Below are 18261 nucleotides of genomic sequence, written 5' to 3'. Positions count from 1 at the left end.
TGGCACACAGTTGATGGAATTACTCAATTGGGGCAAAGTGACATGTTCTGGAATGTTTACTCTACCACCCAGCATGCCATGTGCCTATTCTTATTGTGCTTTCTGTAATGATTCAGTGAGAAGAGATGGTCCATTCAGTCCCTTAAAAGTTTCTAAAACATCTTACTTCCTATGATTCTTAACCCTTCTATGTGCTGGAATCTTTATAGACATCTTTAATAAGAAATTATGAATAATGTTATTCTAAATTAATTGGCAAGTCGTAATACCTGAAAAATGAAGCACAATAAAAGTGTTTTTATCATTGCCAAAATATTTTTGGAAGTAAACATAACAATGAACTCATTGACAAGTCATAGAATGGAAAATATGCTTTAATAATGTGACTGACATGGTAAACAGATGGAATCAAAAAACTTTTGTTTTAAAATGTAAAATGTAAAGTAATGTCATTGAATCATTGGTTACAGTAATTCAATTTGTAGCACAAGTTCTGATTGTACCATATGTTATGTTTTTTGATCAGTTGATAATTTTTGAAGATATATGACATTTAAAAGCTCATGTTATCTCCTATTTATAGAGGAATTTAATAGCAGCAAAATAATGCCCCTGTGGTTTACTGCTGAAGATTTCACTGACAGTAATTTATGGTTTCTGGGGATGTGCCTATTAGCAAATGAATAGATGAAACTGAATACATTTTAAACTAACACTTTCAGGTGACATAACGAGAATGGTAGACAAAAAGCTGTGTATAAGAAGGGAGTAATATCTTTCACAGTCCACGTGTACATTCTGAAAAAGCATTGCTTAAAATGTTCCAAGGTTCTCAGAACATGAATACAAGACTATTTTTCTTCATCCATATGTATATGAAAGTTGGACATTTCTAACCATTGTCAAAAGATATTTAAAAAAAAAAGTCAGGTTATATTATAGTGTATTGCTTTGAAATCAATAAGATCTAAAAGTTTGATGGAATCTGTAGGTTTGATAGAAGCCGACCCCAAGCAGTGCTATTCCATAACACAGCTTCCAGCTCCAAAAGCAACCCTGTGGCCTAATAAAAAAAAATGATCATAAGGTGTCTGTCTTCTGGCTCTGGAATGGGACTTATGGAATATTTTTGGGCTTAACTGTTTATGTATTGACCTGATTCAGTTAACCACAGAAAATATTTTCTTTTTATTTTGCTTGGTGGTTGTGGGTCCTTTAACATTCCCGGGTTGCCATATTAATCTAGGCTTGTTTTTCATGGGTAGTATTTAAAAAATGGAAAATGTAACTGAGATAAAAACAGAGATGGAGGTTGAGAGAGAGACAAAAATGTACCAAATGTATAAGTATGTATATGCATCTGTATATTTGATCAATATAGCACCAACACCATACGCTGCAGTTTGCAAAATAAGCAATACAATACAGGTTATTAGAATAGAGTACACCATAGTGAACTGAATCCCTGCCCCAGAGAGCTTACAATCTAATTTATCTTACAATAAGCAGAATTGTAATAAGCAGAACGTATGTCTTTTAGTAAAATAGTGCTGATTCTTGTTATCTTAAATACTTAATTGTTTCTCAAACTTTGTGGAAAAAAATGATGCTGCTTTTTGTGGCTAGAAATGTATTTAATACTATTTACAGAGAATAGGGCACACTTGTAAAAAACTGAAATAAACATTCTCAGGGGTCTCCAATTGTAAAATAAATCACACCCTGGAGATGTTGGATACAAAATTCTGGCTTTAGTTTTAAAAGAAAACAAGTCATTCAATACACATTCCAAATCTGCAAACAGCACTTAGCACAGTACTACCCACAGATAACGATACTCATTGAATAAGTATAGATAATTAGCCAGTCTCCATCCGGACGCTGGGAGAGTAGTGAGATGCTGGAGAGCAGCGATATACAGGGAGAGGCTGGGAGACAGTGAGATGCTGGAGAGCAGCGATATACAGGGAGAGGCTGGGAGACAGTGAGATGCTGGAGAGCAGCGATATACAGGGAGAGGCTGGGAGACAGTGAGATGCAGTGAGAGGCTGGGATAGTAGTGTGATGCTGGGAGAGCAGTGAGAGGCTGATGCTGAGCACTGGTCTTTATCCCACAGCTTATCTCCATGAAATTCCACATGCCATGGATGGTTCAAGGGTTGCATGGGGAGGCATCATTAATCCAAGCACTATGTGTATTTTAATTTGGGGGAAGAGGCAGGAAAAGAAATAGGGCTGTGGCATTGCTCCAGATTAAATGGTAACATGTATAGGCTTTGGATACATGTATCGTTGCTGTATATACAGTATTCAAAAGAAAAGCAAATGTGTGGTGCTCAGAAAAGAAGCCTATAATATGGTACCAGAAGGAAACCACAATAACCGTTCAAAAAACTTGATTGAAGAATCCTGCAATATGAACTCACTGATTGAAGGATGAGGGGTAATAACCCATAACATGAAGAACCATCACAACTCCATTATGATCCGACTAGTGGACTAGGGTCCTTGCAGGCACTGTAGTAAGAGACCTCACAATAAAGTGACCCAACATAATATATCGGAATGGAGAATAAGCATGTGATAAAAATAACTCACTCTGAGTAGAATATGTCCTCAAGTTTGTTAAAACTTCATCCACAGCAGGGGGTGTGCTTCCGTTTTTTCTGAGGTGCTGACAAGAGAAACGCGTTGGTGGGGAGTCCTGTACCCCGTAATGCTGCTGTTATTTTTTTGTAGATTCCATTAAATACACTTTTTAATGGGCACACGCTCTCTTGGATATCTTTTATTCATTTTTTCCCTGTGTTATTGGTGCCTGCTTTTTCCTATTGTTTCTCTATACAGTATTCAATCCATCCTATTGATTCAAATCAATGCAAATAATGATGTTACAGCTACACTAGTTAGTTTGACTTGTGATGTATGTATTATATATTATTTATCATTCTAAATATATTATATGGGGGTACAGTATGTGGGGGCAGGCACGCTAGGCTGAATTAAACGCCTGAAGGTGAATATATGCTAAATAATTAGTAAATTTATTAAAAAATAAGGCAACAATTGCCTACTCAGAATACAAATAATATACAAATAATACTGTACATACATAACAGAAAATAATACAAAACATACAGATTGTGACTTGAGGAATCCCTTATCCAGTCAGGATGATGAAAGTCAAAATAGAGGACTTCTCCTTTAATATACTCAGTCAGCTGGGAAATTCCTTTAGCCGTAGATGCAGAGACGCTCAGTATGCTTACCTGCACTGCAGAACTATACCTCATGTCCAGCATACCGGCTATACTACTACATTCTCTATGCCGCTGGATGTATATATCAAAGGAGAGTGATTCTATCTAGACACAGAAAATGGTCTCAGGGACCTTTATACGGCAGAGCAGATCTCTATCAGCAGGATGGATTGAGGCATTCACTTATTGCTCCGCCGAGGTGAGGTGCTGGCGGCAGATGCAGGCGGCAGATCCAATGGCTGGCACACGCTGGTAGATCTGTTCCTGCGGTCTGCGTCATCATGCCTATTTTTGGCACGCAGCAGCACCTCCAAGCAGGGGAGAATTTCTAAATAATTGCAGGATTCGCCGGCATGAGAGTCGCGTGTGGCTCTGGGGAGTGATGACTTGCCTGCGGCTAAAATGCACTCACCCCAGGCGAGTGGGCGAGTGAATTTGTCGAGCCATAAAACAAAAAAAAATAGATAATCGGCTTTAAAAAGCTTTGCATACAATAAAAAATCCTATCAAAGGACATAATTCAATACAGTGGTGCCAGGTATAGACAAAAAGGATATCGTTTAGATGGCTCAAATGTATCCTTGGTTCTGAGCAGCTTCAGCGGAATAAACCATGTTCCAAAAGAATCTAAAAAACAAAAAGCAGAAACACATGCCCCATAGTGTATCATCATTTAATACAGTTGGCTTTCTGAAGAAACCTTATAAATGCTCACTCACATTGTAGATAAACCTATAACAGGTAACGGTTTCTGCTTAGCTGTAACTGCCATGTTCCACTTGGAGCAAGATGATGCAACACCCTGGTGTACTCCGATCTGCGTGGCCTCTGCTGGGCTCCAGTCATGCTGTAATGGTGTCCCAGGAGTACTGTGGATATCAATGGATAGTCCCAATGACACTGTGTATATCAGCTCACTCAGTGTCCTGTGGTTGATGTTTTCTTCTAGCACACAGTTGAGCAGAGAAATTCCACAAGATTCTGTGATCAGGGGTCTGGGCTTAGCGTGCCTTGTCAAATGACATCACCACTGGACCACCAATCAAAGAGGCCCTATGCGTTTCTTCGCTATGGCAACTTCCTTGGGGGAATAGTCAACAGTGTCCTGTATGTTTTTCTTATATGAAAAATAGCTAAAGCACCCGTAGTTCATTACTTATATAGATTCAACTCAATCAACAATTAATTTAAAGGTTAAAATTGTGCATACAGTAGACATAAAAACATGACTACAACTTTATTTAACTATAAAAAGCTCAAATTAATGTTGACCGTAAAATAAATAAAATAATTTAGAGAGGATAAATTATAAAACAATTATAACAGATGGATGTTTTTGATTGTTGTTTAAGATATATGGAGAGAGCAGTACAATTAACCCTCTCAATTTCATATGGTTACTGCAAGAGACAAAGAGAAAACATTGTTATGCAAAACACACATACAGTATATACAAATTAATTTTGACATGTTAATAGGTTAGAGAACAATAAACATACAGTAACTGCACACCAATTCGTGTTGAATATAGTGATAAATGAAATACCAAAGTCTTGAAGAGACTTAGATTAAAATAACAAGTGTTCACAATAAAAATGAGTGCACCAAGGTTAAACACAAATCAGTGACTGCGAGTGTAATAAAAATAACCTTATACAATAAAGTATGAGAGTCAGCTGCTGCTGTTCAAAGTAGATGGATCAGCATCTTGGATGACATGAAAAAGAAAAAAGACCACGTCACCGCTAATGGCAGGTTAGGAGAAGAGCTCCCGACACCCTCCCCATGAAGAGATTTAGAATCGCGCATTAAACTCTGCAGAGACCCCCCAAAAGACTCCACCACCCCCCCCCCAACACCCCAGGCATGGCGGGGAAGCCTCAAAAGAAGGTTCAGAACCCCATATCCAAATTCCTCCAGCCTAACCCACGCCCGCTGGAGCCGTCCTCAGACTCCCAAGATGGCGCTGAGGAGCAGGAACATGCCGCGAAGGCCGCAACCCGGAGCCAAACCCCCCCAGCACCCTCAGAATTCAGCAAAGAGTTCTTTGAGGACCTCCTTCTACGAATGAGGAGAGGGTTTATGGAAGACCTGGAGAAGGTCCTGAGAGATATACGGGCGGACGTGAGCACCTTAGCCGCGAGGACGGATGCAGTGGAGGCCCAAATCACCACCATGTCAGATGTCCACTCCAACATGGAAGACGATATGGCCCGTATGGGACACGAGATCGCTGCTCTCAAAAGCTCAATCGAAGACCAGGAAAATAGAGATAGGAGGCAGAACCTGCTCTTCAGAGGGATCCCAGAGTCAGTCACACCAGACTCCCTCCAGACCTATCTCAAAAACCTCTTTCTGAGCCTGGTCCCTACCCTAACTGAACATGAACTTCAGCTCGACAGAGCTAGCAGAGCCTTGGGCCCGAAATCCCCCGATCCTAAACGCCCCCGAGACGTGATCGTCCGGTACCACGTATACTCAACCAAAGAGAAGCTGGCGACAGCGGCGAGGAGCGCGGGAAATGTTAAAATGGCCGACCATGCGATCCAAGTATACAGTGATCTGTCCTGGTCCACGGTCCTAAAACGCATGGATATGAAACCCCTCACCACCCTTCTCCGAGATCAAGGGATCCCCTACCGATGGGGATTCCCTTTTAAACTAATCATCCCGAGAAACAGACGGTTCTATACCATTTCGGAACCTGCGGACACAGATGACTTCCTTAAAGCTATCGGCGTTGCCCACCCATGAGGAGAAGAGAGGGCCCCCCGCGGAACAAGGCCTGGCCCCCCAGAGACTCCACGGGCATCCGAAGGGCTCGCCAACCAGCGGATCCTATGAGTCGGCTCCAAGGAACAGCTGCAATGCCTGAATCCTCAACTCCCCTGAACTGTCACTTCACTGACTCAGACCTCTGCCCCCCGAAGAGACATCTAAGAATCCACCACCCTGCTTCTCCCTCTGACCCCCCCCCCCCTCCACCTCCCCCCTCTTACCGCCCCACCATTCCCCCCCCTTCCCCCCCCTCACATCGTATCATATCCTCATCACACCCTTCCTTCCCCCCCCCTCTCCCACCTTCCCCCTCCAATCTCTCCCCTTCCCTTCCCCTTCCCCATCTTCCCCCCTCCTCCCCCCCTCTCTCACCTTCCCCTCCCCTCCCCCTCACCTCCCCTCCTCCCCCCCTCTCTCACTTCTCCCCCCCTTTTCTCACCTTCCTCCCCACCTCTCTCCCCTTCCCCCCCTCTCTCACCTACCCCCCCCTCTCTCACCAACCCCCCCCTCTCCTTACCTTTCCCAACTTCCTCCTCTGCTCCGGACAACACCGAGACCCAGATGACTTCCAACCATCGCAGCTGCAGAATCGCTCCTGAGGACCGCTCACAAGATGGCTCCGAGAACTACGCGATCCCTCCGCAGAGCCGCTCCACTCCAGACAACGGGAGATGCCCCTGCGATCCGCGTGCCCAGACGCAGTCCGGTCCCAAGCGGAAAAAGAGATCCTTAAAGTCCCATACCCGAGGAAGAGCCCCCACGCCGAGACAGCCCGCCCCTGAACTGAAGAAGCCCCTGCCCCCCCCCTCCCCCCGCCCGGGGCTCCCCAACAGCGGAACATCAGGCACCCCAAGCCCTTCTCCTGAGACATCCCTGGCCTCTTCTGCACAAACCATGAACGCTTCCCCCGCAGCAAAACCAGACAATCAGGTCGTATGCTCAGTACCCCTTCCCTCTCCCTACACCCCCCCCCCCACCTGATGGCAAGGTGAAGCAAATGCTCACGGACCTCTCCCAGCGGGGTTTCTCTTCCCCCTCGGCAGACCCCCACCAGGATAAGAGAACATGTGGGGCCCCCTCATCGTCTCGCCCCTCCAGACCTCCCCCCCACAGGGATGCAAATACACAAACGACTTCCCCCCCCTTCCCTCCCCTTCCTCCCTGCCTGCCGATTCGACTGAACACTGTAAGACACTGATGATGGCAATTGTATTGAAACGATATATGCAGAAATATTCAATGATGTTATGTATATAGAAATGTTGAGCGAAGTGAGAGAATACAAACCCCCGCAGCACCTCCCAGCCCCCCCCCTCCACCTCCACCCCACTATCTGCTCAACCTCCCCCCTCCCCCCCTACCAGCTGCACATACCCCCCATCTCGCTCCCCCTCACCCCCCCACCCCCACCCCACTCCTCCCCCATGTTTCCCCTACAAGGGTAGAATCTAAATGAAATCAATCATGCCTGAAATATGTGTACAAAACTGCAGCCTATTGAACGTTTGTCTGAAGAAAGGTCGCTTAACACAATGATCCATCACCATCAGCCCGCCCCCCTCTCCCCCCCATCCCCCCCTCTCCCTCCCCCTCCCTCCCCCCTACGTGCCCCCCCCCCAATCCCTTCTCCCTCTCCCCTCTACACCCCCCCAACCCCCCCCCCCCAGAGTGTCACCAGGGTCAACACTCAAGGTTATCGAATCAAGTTTTAACTGTAAGGTTACGTGTGTCAAATCGTTGTTCAGAAAGTTGGGAGTCAAACCCCCCCCCCCCCCCAGAGTCTTGAGTAAATGCTCCCAGGGAAACCCCAACCCCCCCAACTCCCTCACTCCCTCCCCCCCCCCCTTCCCTCCCCCTATACCCCCTCTCCCCCCCTCCCCCCCTCCAGAGTGTCATCAGGGTCTCCACTCAATGTTGTTGACTCTAGCTCTAACTGTAAAGTTTCCGCCTCTCTCCTCCTTCCCCCTCCCCCCCTCTCACCCTCCCCCCCTCCCCTCAACCCCCCCCCTCAACCCCCCCCTCAACCCCCTCCCCCACTCCTCCTCTCCCTCCCCTCAACCCCCCAGAGTAACACCAGGGTCAACATTCAAGGTTATTGATTCAAGTTCTAAATGTAAAATCTCGCATGCCAAGTTGTTGTTCAATAAGTTGTGAATCAAACCCGCCCCCATTCAGAGTGACATCAGGGTCCCCACTCAATGTTGTTGACTCAAGTTCTAACTGTAAAGTCTCATATGTCAAAATGCAGTTCAAAAAGCCAAGAATCAAATGCTCCCCCCTTCCCCCCCCCCAGAGATGTGAGTACAAGCTCCCAGTGAGCACCCACCTCACCCCCCCCGGATCACCCTCATGTCCACAATATATAGAATTGGATAGTTGCCTTAGTTTTCCTCATGTTGGAAGGAAGGCCACTCAGTTATAAACCGCATAGCTAAATAAGAAGAGCTATCTCCCCCCCCCCCTCTCCCCAGAGGGACTTAACGGTCACAATCTGTAGAAGTTTATGTAGATTTCACCAATACTTGTATAAAAATATGGCCCGCAAATTCGCTGGCCGTATGGCAGAATAAAAACGGGCTATAACCCCCCCCCCCCCCTACCCACCACAACTATTCAGGGAGGGTGTCGGACCTCCCATCCTGGTAGTGCCCTGCGATTGGTGCTCCGGACGGACCTCCAGGGGACTTAATCCCCGACCCCTTGACACACAGGTGCCAAGGGAACACACAACTGGGCACCCTGTTAGCCCTCTTTCCCTTTTGTGTCAGCCCCCCCCCACCCGGTCCTCTCCATCCCTTTCCCACCCCACCCCTCTCTGGCTCTCCACAGTAACAGGAGCTTTAGCGCAAACAACACACGTGCTGGCCCCCTCCCCAACCAAAAACTAGCCCTACCCCGTCATGGGAATAACACGGGACCCAGGCCTTACGACCCTGGGAGAAAAATACCCCCATAATGTCGTCAATTAAAGTTACTTCCCTCAATGTTAAGGGCCTCAACTCACTCAGGAAATGTAAACTAGCGTTACAAGAACTCAAAAAAACCAGGAGCGATATTATCTGTATACAAGAGACCCACTTTAACTCAAACGACCCCCCTAACACATTCAAACACGCCTTCCCCCAAGCCTTCTACGCCTCATCCCCCGTAAAAAAAGGGGAGTAGCCATCCTAATGAAAAATAGTGTCTCATTCGTCCCCACTAAAATATCCCGAGACCCTGAGGGGCGTTACCTACTTCTACAAGGATCCCTTTCTGGAAGCCCCCTCTCCATACTTAACATATACGCACCCAACGAAAACCAGACACAATTCCTTCAGGACCTCCTAGATCCCCTAGATCAAACGGTGCTCTCCTCACTGTTAATAGTTGGAGATTTTAACATGGTTCTAGCACCGGAGCAGGATAAATCCTCTCTACCCACGGCCCAACATACGTCCCAGAACTAGCAAAAAGCGAAACGATTCAGAGAAATATTACAGAATCATTCCCTCACGGACATTTGGAGGGCCCAGCACGTGGGTCAGAGGGACTACACGTTCTTCTCGGCCCCACATCAGTCATACTCGCGGATCGATTACTTGCTAGGTTCCAAGAATGTTCTCCAGGCGTCCTCCCAATCTAACATAGGGCCAATAACGTGGTCCGACCATGCCCCGGTCGATTTGACCCTCTCTCTCCCTTTTGTAAAGAATACCTTTTATAATTGGAAACTCAATGATTCCCTACTCAACGACCCGCATATTGTAGATACAATTCGACACAAATTATCCTCATTTTTCACACTAAATAAAGGGTCAGTTACCGCAGCATCTATGCTGTGGGAAGCCCATAAGGCAACAATCAGAGGCGACCTAATTTCATTGGCATCCTACAAGAAAAAAATCCAAATTAGAGGCACAAAAGGCGCTGACTGACAAAATAATTTCCCTCGAACAACAACACAAAACGTCCCCATCCAAAAAAATACTTAGAATACTTGACAAAGCAAGAACTGAATTAAAGCAATCCCAACTAGAAGAAGTGGAGAGAGCGCTCAAATGGACCAATCAGAGGCTTTATGATAAAGGTAATACGGCCGACAAATTATTAGCATCAAAACTAAGAGGCATAAAAGCAAGAGCCCAAATCACGAGAATCCGTAACAAAGAGGGTTGCACCACGTACCTCGATAACGAAATTGCCCAAGAATTTGCAAACTATTACACGGAGCTCTATAACCTCCACCCCCCAACCAAGCCCCTGCAGAGGCGGAATTGGCAACTCGATTCTTAGCAAATTGCAAACTCCCCTCCCTCTCCGACGAGGAACTCAATGCCCTAAACACTACAATCACCCAGGAAGAACTGGCACAAGCCATAAGCACCCTTAAGATAGCCAAAACTCCTGGTCCTGACGGCTTTTCAAACGCATATTATAAAACATTTAAATCGTCTCTCTCCCCATATCTCCTAGATATGTTCAACTCCTTTCTAGAAGGAGCCCCAATCCCAGGCACAATTTCTGCTGCTAATTTAGTTATCATCCACAAGGAAGGAAGGGACCCGCTTCATTGCGGTAGCTACAGACCAATCTCCCTGCTTAACACAGACCTAAAACTCTATAGCAAGATCCTCGCAAACAGGCTAAACCCTATTCTCCCCCGACTAATTCATATAGACCAAGTGGGATTTGTGTCAGGAAGACAGGCCTCTGACAACACCCGTAAAATTATTGATATCTTAGACCACGTGCATCTCAACAAACTCCAGGCCATGATCCTGAGCCTAGATGCCGAGAAGGCATTTGACCGTATCAAATGGTCCTTCCTTGATCAAACTATGATCAAGTTCGGCTTCTCAGGACCATTCCTAGAAGGGGTTAGGGCACTATATCAGAACCCTACTGCATACCTGAAACTGCCGGGAGGACAAGCTAGCCCTATCCATATACGCAACGGAACTAGGCAGGGTTGCCCACTATCCCCACTGCTATTTGCTCTCTCAATAGAGCCGCTGGCGGCTCAAGTCAGAGCGAATCCAGATATATTAGGTATAACTATAGCTGACAAAAGACTATAAAATATCCCTTTTCGCGGATGATGTCATTCTGACCTTAGCTGCCCCTCATCTCTCCCTACCCAACCTACATAAGCTGCTTGATCAGTTTAGTCTGGCTTCAGATTACAAAATAAATATGAACAAATCAGAAGCACTAAATATATCCCTCCCCGAACCCGCATGGAAACTTCTTCAAAATAACTACAAATATAGATGGAATTCCTCCCATATAAAATACTTAGGGATCAAAATTACTAGAATGTACTCCTTGCTACAGTATATAAAACTAACTATCCCCCCCTTTTTAGCCAGATCAAGAAAGATCTTGAAGCTTGGAATACATACCAGATTTCCTGGTTTGGCAGAATCGTCTCCGCTAAAATGAATATCCTTCCCCGACTGTTGTATTACTTTCAAACGCTCCCAGTCCCAATCCCACTAAACGACCTCAGAAATATACAGACACAAATAATTCGCTTTATATGGAAGCAGCGTAGGCCCAGAGTCCCGCGCTCAGTGCGGCAAAGACGAGAGGAGGGTTAGGGGTACCCGACGTGATTAAATACTACCACGCAGCCCAGCTCAGACAGACGGTAGTGTGGAATAACCCCCCGGACTCCGCCTGCTGGCTAGAAATAGAGACCAACCATATAGCTCCTGTCCCCCTCCCAGTACTGCTTTGGTCCCCAGACCATAAGGAAAAACCCCCTCAGACGCTCGGATTGGGGGCAATGAAATGCACGTGGTCCATCTGGTCTAAAAATAGAGGGAAATATGGCCTAACTTCGCCCCCCTCCCAACTTATCCCCATACTTGGGAACCCAGCATTCCCTCCTGGATGCTCCCAAGCTCAAATCGGTCAATTTAAGGACCTAAATATTAGCATGGTTGCGGATCTGCTAGAGAATGACGAAGCTCTGTCCTTCCAGGAGCTCAAAAACAAAATTATCAGCCATCCACCTCCCCATATTTACATTCTTACAAACAAGGCATTTCCTTGGAGCTCTAACCCAGGCCCCAAAATTTGCCCCCTTGACCAAATTTGAGTCCCTCTGCCGAAGAGGAGAGTACCAGAAAGGCCTCATTACTGCAATCTATAGCATATTAGAAAACTCCCTCCCTCCACCCACTCATGCTTATATGCGTAAATGGTGCACAGATCTCGGTATACCGCTAGACCTCGAAGATTGGGAGGACATCTGGGATGCAGCCCCTAAAACTTCAATCTGCTCGATTACAAAAGAAAACATATACAAAATATTATTCCAATGGTACCTGACCCCGAGTAGACTGAGCCAGATCTTCCCCGGCGCAACCGACGAGTGCTGGAGAGGATGTGGACAAAAGGGTGACATGCCCCATATTTGGTGGACATGCCCGGAGATACAGCGGTTCTGGATCAGAGTTCAAAAACTGCTGGATGACACCCTGGGCCTGGAGGTTCCCCTGGACCCTCTGACGTACGTGCTGGGTAAACCAATAGATGATCTCCCAGCCCCTGAGGCCAGGCTGACCTCCGCCATACTTACGGCGGCGAGATGCTCGGTGGCAGCGGCCTGGAAGCAACTAAAAGCGCCCTCAAGAAGGACCGTGGTCAACAGAGTAAACACAGTTATGACCATGGAAAAATTGATGGCCATGTTAAAACAGAAAATGCCACAATTCTATAATACCTGGGAGCCCTGGACAGGTTCCTGAACCCAACCGCCCGACCAGGTCTCAGTTAAGCCCTGTCGATTGACCAAGCAAAAAAAAATAAAAACGCTTGTGAGATGGAGAGAAAGAGAGGGATTTCCCTCCCCCCCCCCTACTTCCCCATCTCTTGTCGCTCCCATCTATCTACCCTCTCCCTGAGTCCTCCCCCCCGCCCTCCTTACCAAAAATCAATAAAAGAATTTATTGAGACCATGCGCCCACTCTACAGTCAAAACTCATTATAACCTGACCGTTATGTACCAACCTGATTGTACCCTCTGTATGTAATTTCAAGTGTATGTCTCCAATAAAGGAAAAAATATTTGAAAAAGAAAAAGAAAAAAGACAGCGCACAACACTCATAGCGTAAAATATAGGGTGACCAGCTTTTCAAAATGAAAAACCGGGACACAATAAAACATTATTTTTAAAACAAATTACATCACGTGACGCACCCCGTTGCCATGACAATGAGACACTGACGTCAGGCGGTGACATGTTGCCATGACAATGTGGCATCACGTGGTGCTTCTGCACCATAATGCGTCCCGCTGGTGGGGGCTGCAGTGTGTGTCTGTGTGTATAGGAGGTGGGCCCTGCAGTGTGTGTTTGTGTGTATATAAATAATGAAGACATTAATTAAAATAATTAACAAATTAAAATTAAATAAACAATTAATTGACAAATTAAATAAAAAAATGTAGGCATTAATTAAAATGAAGACTTTTAAAAATGTGACATTCCTGACCTTGTGTGTATATTACACTTTGCAAAATAGGGTCTCTTGCTCGCCTCGTGGCAGTCAGTGACCTCATTGCCATGCAGGGCAGACAGCTTTCCCGGGGCCCAGGAAGAACGTTTTAACTGGGGCCCCCTACCCATGTTTCGGCGGCCTTGCGAGAACCCCCCCTTCTCACACCCCTCCTCACTCTCACCCCACCTCACACTCTCCAGTCACCCATTCCTTCCCCCCCTCTCTCTTACACCCCCACCCCCATGTATTTTTCTCCCCTCCCCACACTCAACCTTCTTCCCCAATATACGTGCAGACAGTGACACACACACACACACACACACACACACACACACACACACACACACACACACACACACACACACACACACACACACACAGCCCCTCCCCTGCTTATACTTCCCTCTCCTCATACCTGCCCCCTCTCCTTATACCTCCCCCTCTTCTCCTCCCCTCATACCTCCCCCAACTCTCCATATACCTCCCCTCCTCTCCTCATACCTTCCTCTCCTCATACCTTCCGCTCCTCATGCGTTACATATTTGGTGTATTTTAGTGTTAAAAATGCCTTCAGGAACGAAACCTTTAATTTAAACAGTGTTCCTATGGGAAAATGTGATTCGCTTTACGACGCTTCACTATCCCACGCCATTTTGAGTAAAGCATTGTGTCGAATAACCGAGGACTGCCTGTAGACATTTTATCTGAATTGTCAAGTAAAAAAAGAAGGAAAGCTAAAAGGTTCAATACAGACAAATCAAAAGACGAAAATGGAAGTAGAACCCCAAATCAAGATTACATAATGGAGATAAACAAAGTATTTGATACCCTGATTACCCATTTATATTGGAGATATGGTGCATTGAATGAAATTGCCGAAGATTTTTCATTTTTAACTGGATCATCTATTCAAGAAATGGGAGAGTCTGAATTAAAAAACAACATGCTATTGATTTAGCAAATAAATATGAAAATTATCTCAATTGTAATTAATTCTGTTGTGAAATATAAAGTTTAAAAAATATATCACCATCAATTTAAAAAAAAACACGTCAATAGCCTCACCTTAAAATCTTACAACTACTATATGATTACTCACTTATACTGTAGAGTTCTATCGTAATTTGGCAATTGCTTTGAGAATATTTATTACTTTACCAGTAACAATGGCTAGTAGCGAAAGAAGCTTTAGTAAGCTACAGCTTATTAAAAATTACTTACGAACTTGTATGGGGCAGCAGAGGTTATCAGACTTAGCATTTCTATCCATTGAACATGAAATATTCGATAGCATAGAATTTGATGCTATAATTAATGAGTTTGCTGTGCTAAAAGCACGTAAAATAATATTGTAGTAAAATTAACTCTGGGTCCTTTGTGGCTTCCAGAGTAATATTTTTGTGTATATAGTTTAGTTGTATTGTTATTTTGAGAATTGAATATTTGTTTGCATTTTATGTACTGTTGCTAGTTGATATTGTTCCTAGTACATGATCGTTCAATTTGAATGGGACTGCCAGGGACCCCCGCTGTGTTAATCCGATGGGCCATTCGTCTGTCTGCAGAAATGTCACAGAAATGTTGCAGCATTACTGGGGTATTGTCCCAGATTTTCCCAGGCAAGTGTTCGGATACTCGTGAAGTGTTCGGATACTCGTGAAGTGTTCGGATACTCGTGGCTGCATCAGTATATGCAGGCACACAAGCAAGCACACACACATGCACACATATACGCACATACATACATACATACATACGTACGCACACATACACCCATACACCCATACATATACGCACGTATATACATATCAGCACGTATATACGCACACATATACACAGGGCCGCCAACAGGGGAGGACAGCCAGGATAAGTGTCTCTAGCCTGGTGGCTGTGGAGGGCCCGCCAGTGGGCGCTGGAATTTGGCCCGGCTGCTACCGCCAGGCTCCAGCTGCCGCTTCTTACCATGCCGGGTGTGCCCCTCTCCCGCCGGTGCACACTAGAAGTTGGGCCGGACTTCTGGGTGCACCCAGATTCCGGCACACCCCAGCGGAACAGAGCAGATAGAGAGAGGAAGAGTCGGCATCAGCAGCTGGGGAGAGTTGGGAGAGACCAGGCTTCTGGTTACAGCTGCCAGGTCACCAGCTCTCCCCAGCTGCTGCCTGTATCTTCCAACGCCAGGCCTTGCTCTCCCACCGGTGCGCCCTGGATGCTGAGTGCACTCGGAAGTCCGGCCCAGCTTATGGCATGTACCGGTGGGAGAGAGAGGCCCGGCGTTAAGGAAGGTGGCAGTATCAGCAGCTGGGGAGAGTAGTGGCCCTAGCGGGGTGGGGGTAATTGTACCTGGAGGTTAGTGTTAATTGTATTGGAGTGGTAGTGGTAATTGTATCTGGAAGTGGTAGTTGTAATTGTATTTGGAGGTTTAGTGGTAATTGAATCTGGTGGGTGTGGATAATTGTATCTAGGGGGTAGTAGTGTTATTTGTATCTGGAATGGTGTGTAGTGGTGTTTGTATCTGGGGGATATAGTGGTCTATTTTGGGGGGTAGTGGTGTCTGTGTTGGGTGAGTTGTATGGGTATTGAGTGGAATTATGTGTGTGACCAAGGGAGGAGGGGGAAATTAGTACGAGGAGTGGGGATTGAATGAGAGAGGGTAATTGAGTGAAAGTGATTGGGGGTGGGGAGAGGATAGGTTGGGAAGAGAAATACAAAGGAGGGTGAGGAACAAAGGTATTAAAGGAGAAGGCTCAGAAGGCCGCTGACACAGGTGGTGCACTCCAACAGGGGGTGTGGGGGCACCGAAATGGGGAGGAGGTGGGACCCCAGAGAAGCTCTAGTCTTGGGTCCCAGGAAATTTGTCGATATCCCTGCATATAGGCATGCACATATATACACACATACAGTATATACAGTTAGAGAGAGAGAGACTGAGAGTTAGAGAGAAAATTTCGATATGAAAAAAGAGTGCAATGAAATAGCAGGGATCCTAGGGCTGAATATCGGCACTTTAATAAAAAAAAAAAAACTGCTAGGATCATCTTGTTAAAAAACTTTATTGTAAACTTCAGATTTTTAAATATGAGAAATATTGTATAGCTGAATTGTATAAGTCCGTTCAGTAGAGAAGAGGTCAACATAAGGTGCATCTGAGTCTTTATGGTGACAGCTGAAGAAACAGGTTTGGTTTTGGATTGATGTTCCGCGTGGCTACGGCAAGATCTGACACTTATTTTTGAGTACTTTTCTATCATTTTCTGAACTTTTGACACCTCTTAATGTTAAATAAAAAACAAAAGCCAGCGTTTACTGTGGATTTGTTATCAGAAAACCTTAGTCTAGAATAGCCAGAGGGCAATTAGTACAGTCATATTGCCTACTTCACTGGATAACAGCAGTTACACTATTATTGATACAAGTGACTGATGATGAACTCAATAGAAACCTCTACAAAGAGACTGCCACTGAATGAATGATAAATGAACATGTCACATCTTAGTTTTCTTTTTTTTTTCTTTTCATTTCAGATCTGCCCCGAGTGAAGTTTGACAGAAAATGTTACTCAGGCTCTGGAATTGGATAGCTTTTGTAATAGCATTTGGTACATCCTTCAAATGCAGCATGGCACAAAGTGATGATGGTAAGTCAGGTTTAACTCTTCCGTGTTTATTTTTTGCCTTTTAAGAAGGGTATAATACAAATACATACTGTGTACACAAACAAAATAAAGCAGATACAGTATGTGCTAAAAAAAAAAACCCACCAGTGTTATCTACTGTATAAAGTGCAAAACAAGAATTGAAAATGATCAATCCTGTATTGTCTATTACTAGACCTTATACCTGTTCTTCCCCTACAGTATGCTGATAGTGTAGTGGCATTTTTTTTTATATCCTATCTTAAAACTCCACTACACATTTAACCTAACATAGAAATGGTAAAGCAGCAATTTAAACTGTTTTTGTTTGTTTTTTTCATGACATTTTTTTACTACTTGACTACTTTTTACTATCTCTACTTACCCTTTCCAACTCTTTTGTTGTTAAATTTGACAATCTGTTCAAGAGATATAAGCATTTAAAATAATAAATGTCCAAGAAGTTTCAGTGGAATGCTCCCCAGAGCCCAGTGCAATCTAAAAGTTCCCAGAGATTAGGGAGATTATGTTTTTAACACTACATTTTTTTTTTTTATAGAGCAGGACATGGTCAGGGAGGCAATTTAGTAAGATTATATGAGTTAAACAAATACAGTCTGTCTTCAAATTGAACACTGGTACTACTATATTATTTTAATACGCAGGTTATTACATTATTTGGGCTCTTGTAAGGAGACATTTTTTTCAGCTAGTTGTTTCAAAAACGACATCATTTTTTTTATCCATAACAGTTTAGTTTGTCTCACTGAGGAATTGATTTTAAAGTGCATGCATAAGCACACGAGCCTCAATATAAATTGTATTATTGTTATGAATAATAAAGGCAATCATTACATTGAAGCACTGAGATTAATGGCTGATAAGAACCCCTTGGTCAACCTTCCATAGAAAAATATTTTGTCTATAGTCTCATATACAAACAGTAGGATAACTGTGTAACACTTAATTTTTTGCTTTTGAAGCAACAATTCACTTTCAGTTCTTTATTAACATTTTTCCAGCCACGGCTATTTTTTAAGAGATGCAAAATGCCGGGAATAGCTTTCTGAACATTTTGGTGATTTTTTAAAGAAATGTACAGTA

General features: G+C 44.7%; 1 protein-coding gene across 2 annotated transcripts in view; it reads left to right on the top strand.

Moving 5' to 3' along the window:
• PCDH15 (protocadherin related 15) overlaps positions 1–18261 on the top strand; it is a 1763546-nt gene that overhangs the window by 185078 nt on the left and 1560207 nt on the right. For both annotated transcript variants that reach the window (XM_075612935.1, XM_075612934.1), the window contains exon 2: positions 17048–17160. In XM_075612935.1, coding sequence (XP_075469050.1) covers positions 17076–17160 — 85 coding nt within the window. In that variant the 5' untranslated portion in view covers positions 17048–17075. The remainder of the gene's footprint in view (positions 1–17047; positions 17161–18261) is intronic.

Source organism: Ascaphus truei, chromosome 8, assembly GCF_040206685.1.
Source record: "Ascaphus truei isolate aAscTru1 chromosome 8, aAscTru1.hap1, whole genome shotgun sequence".
NCBI lineage: Eukaryota > Metazoa > Chordata > Amphibia > Anura > Ascaphidae > Ascaphus > Ascaphus truei.
Note: the sequence above shows the minus strand (reverse complement) of the source record. Positions and strands in the feature narration are given on the sequence as shown.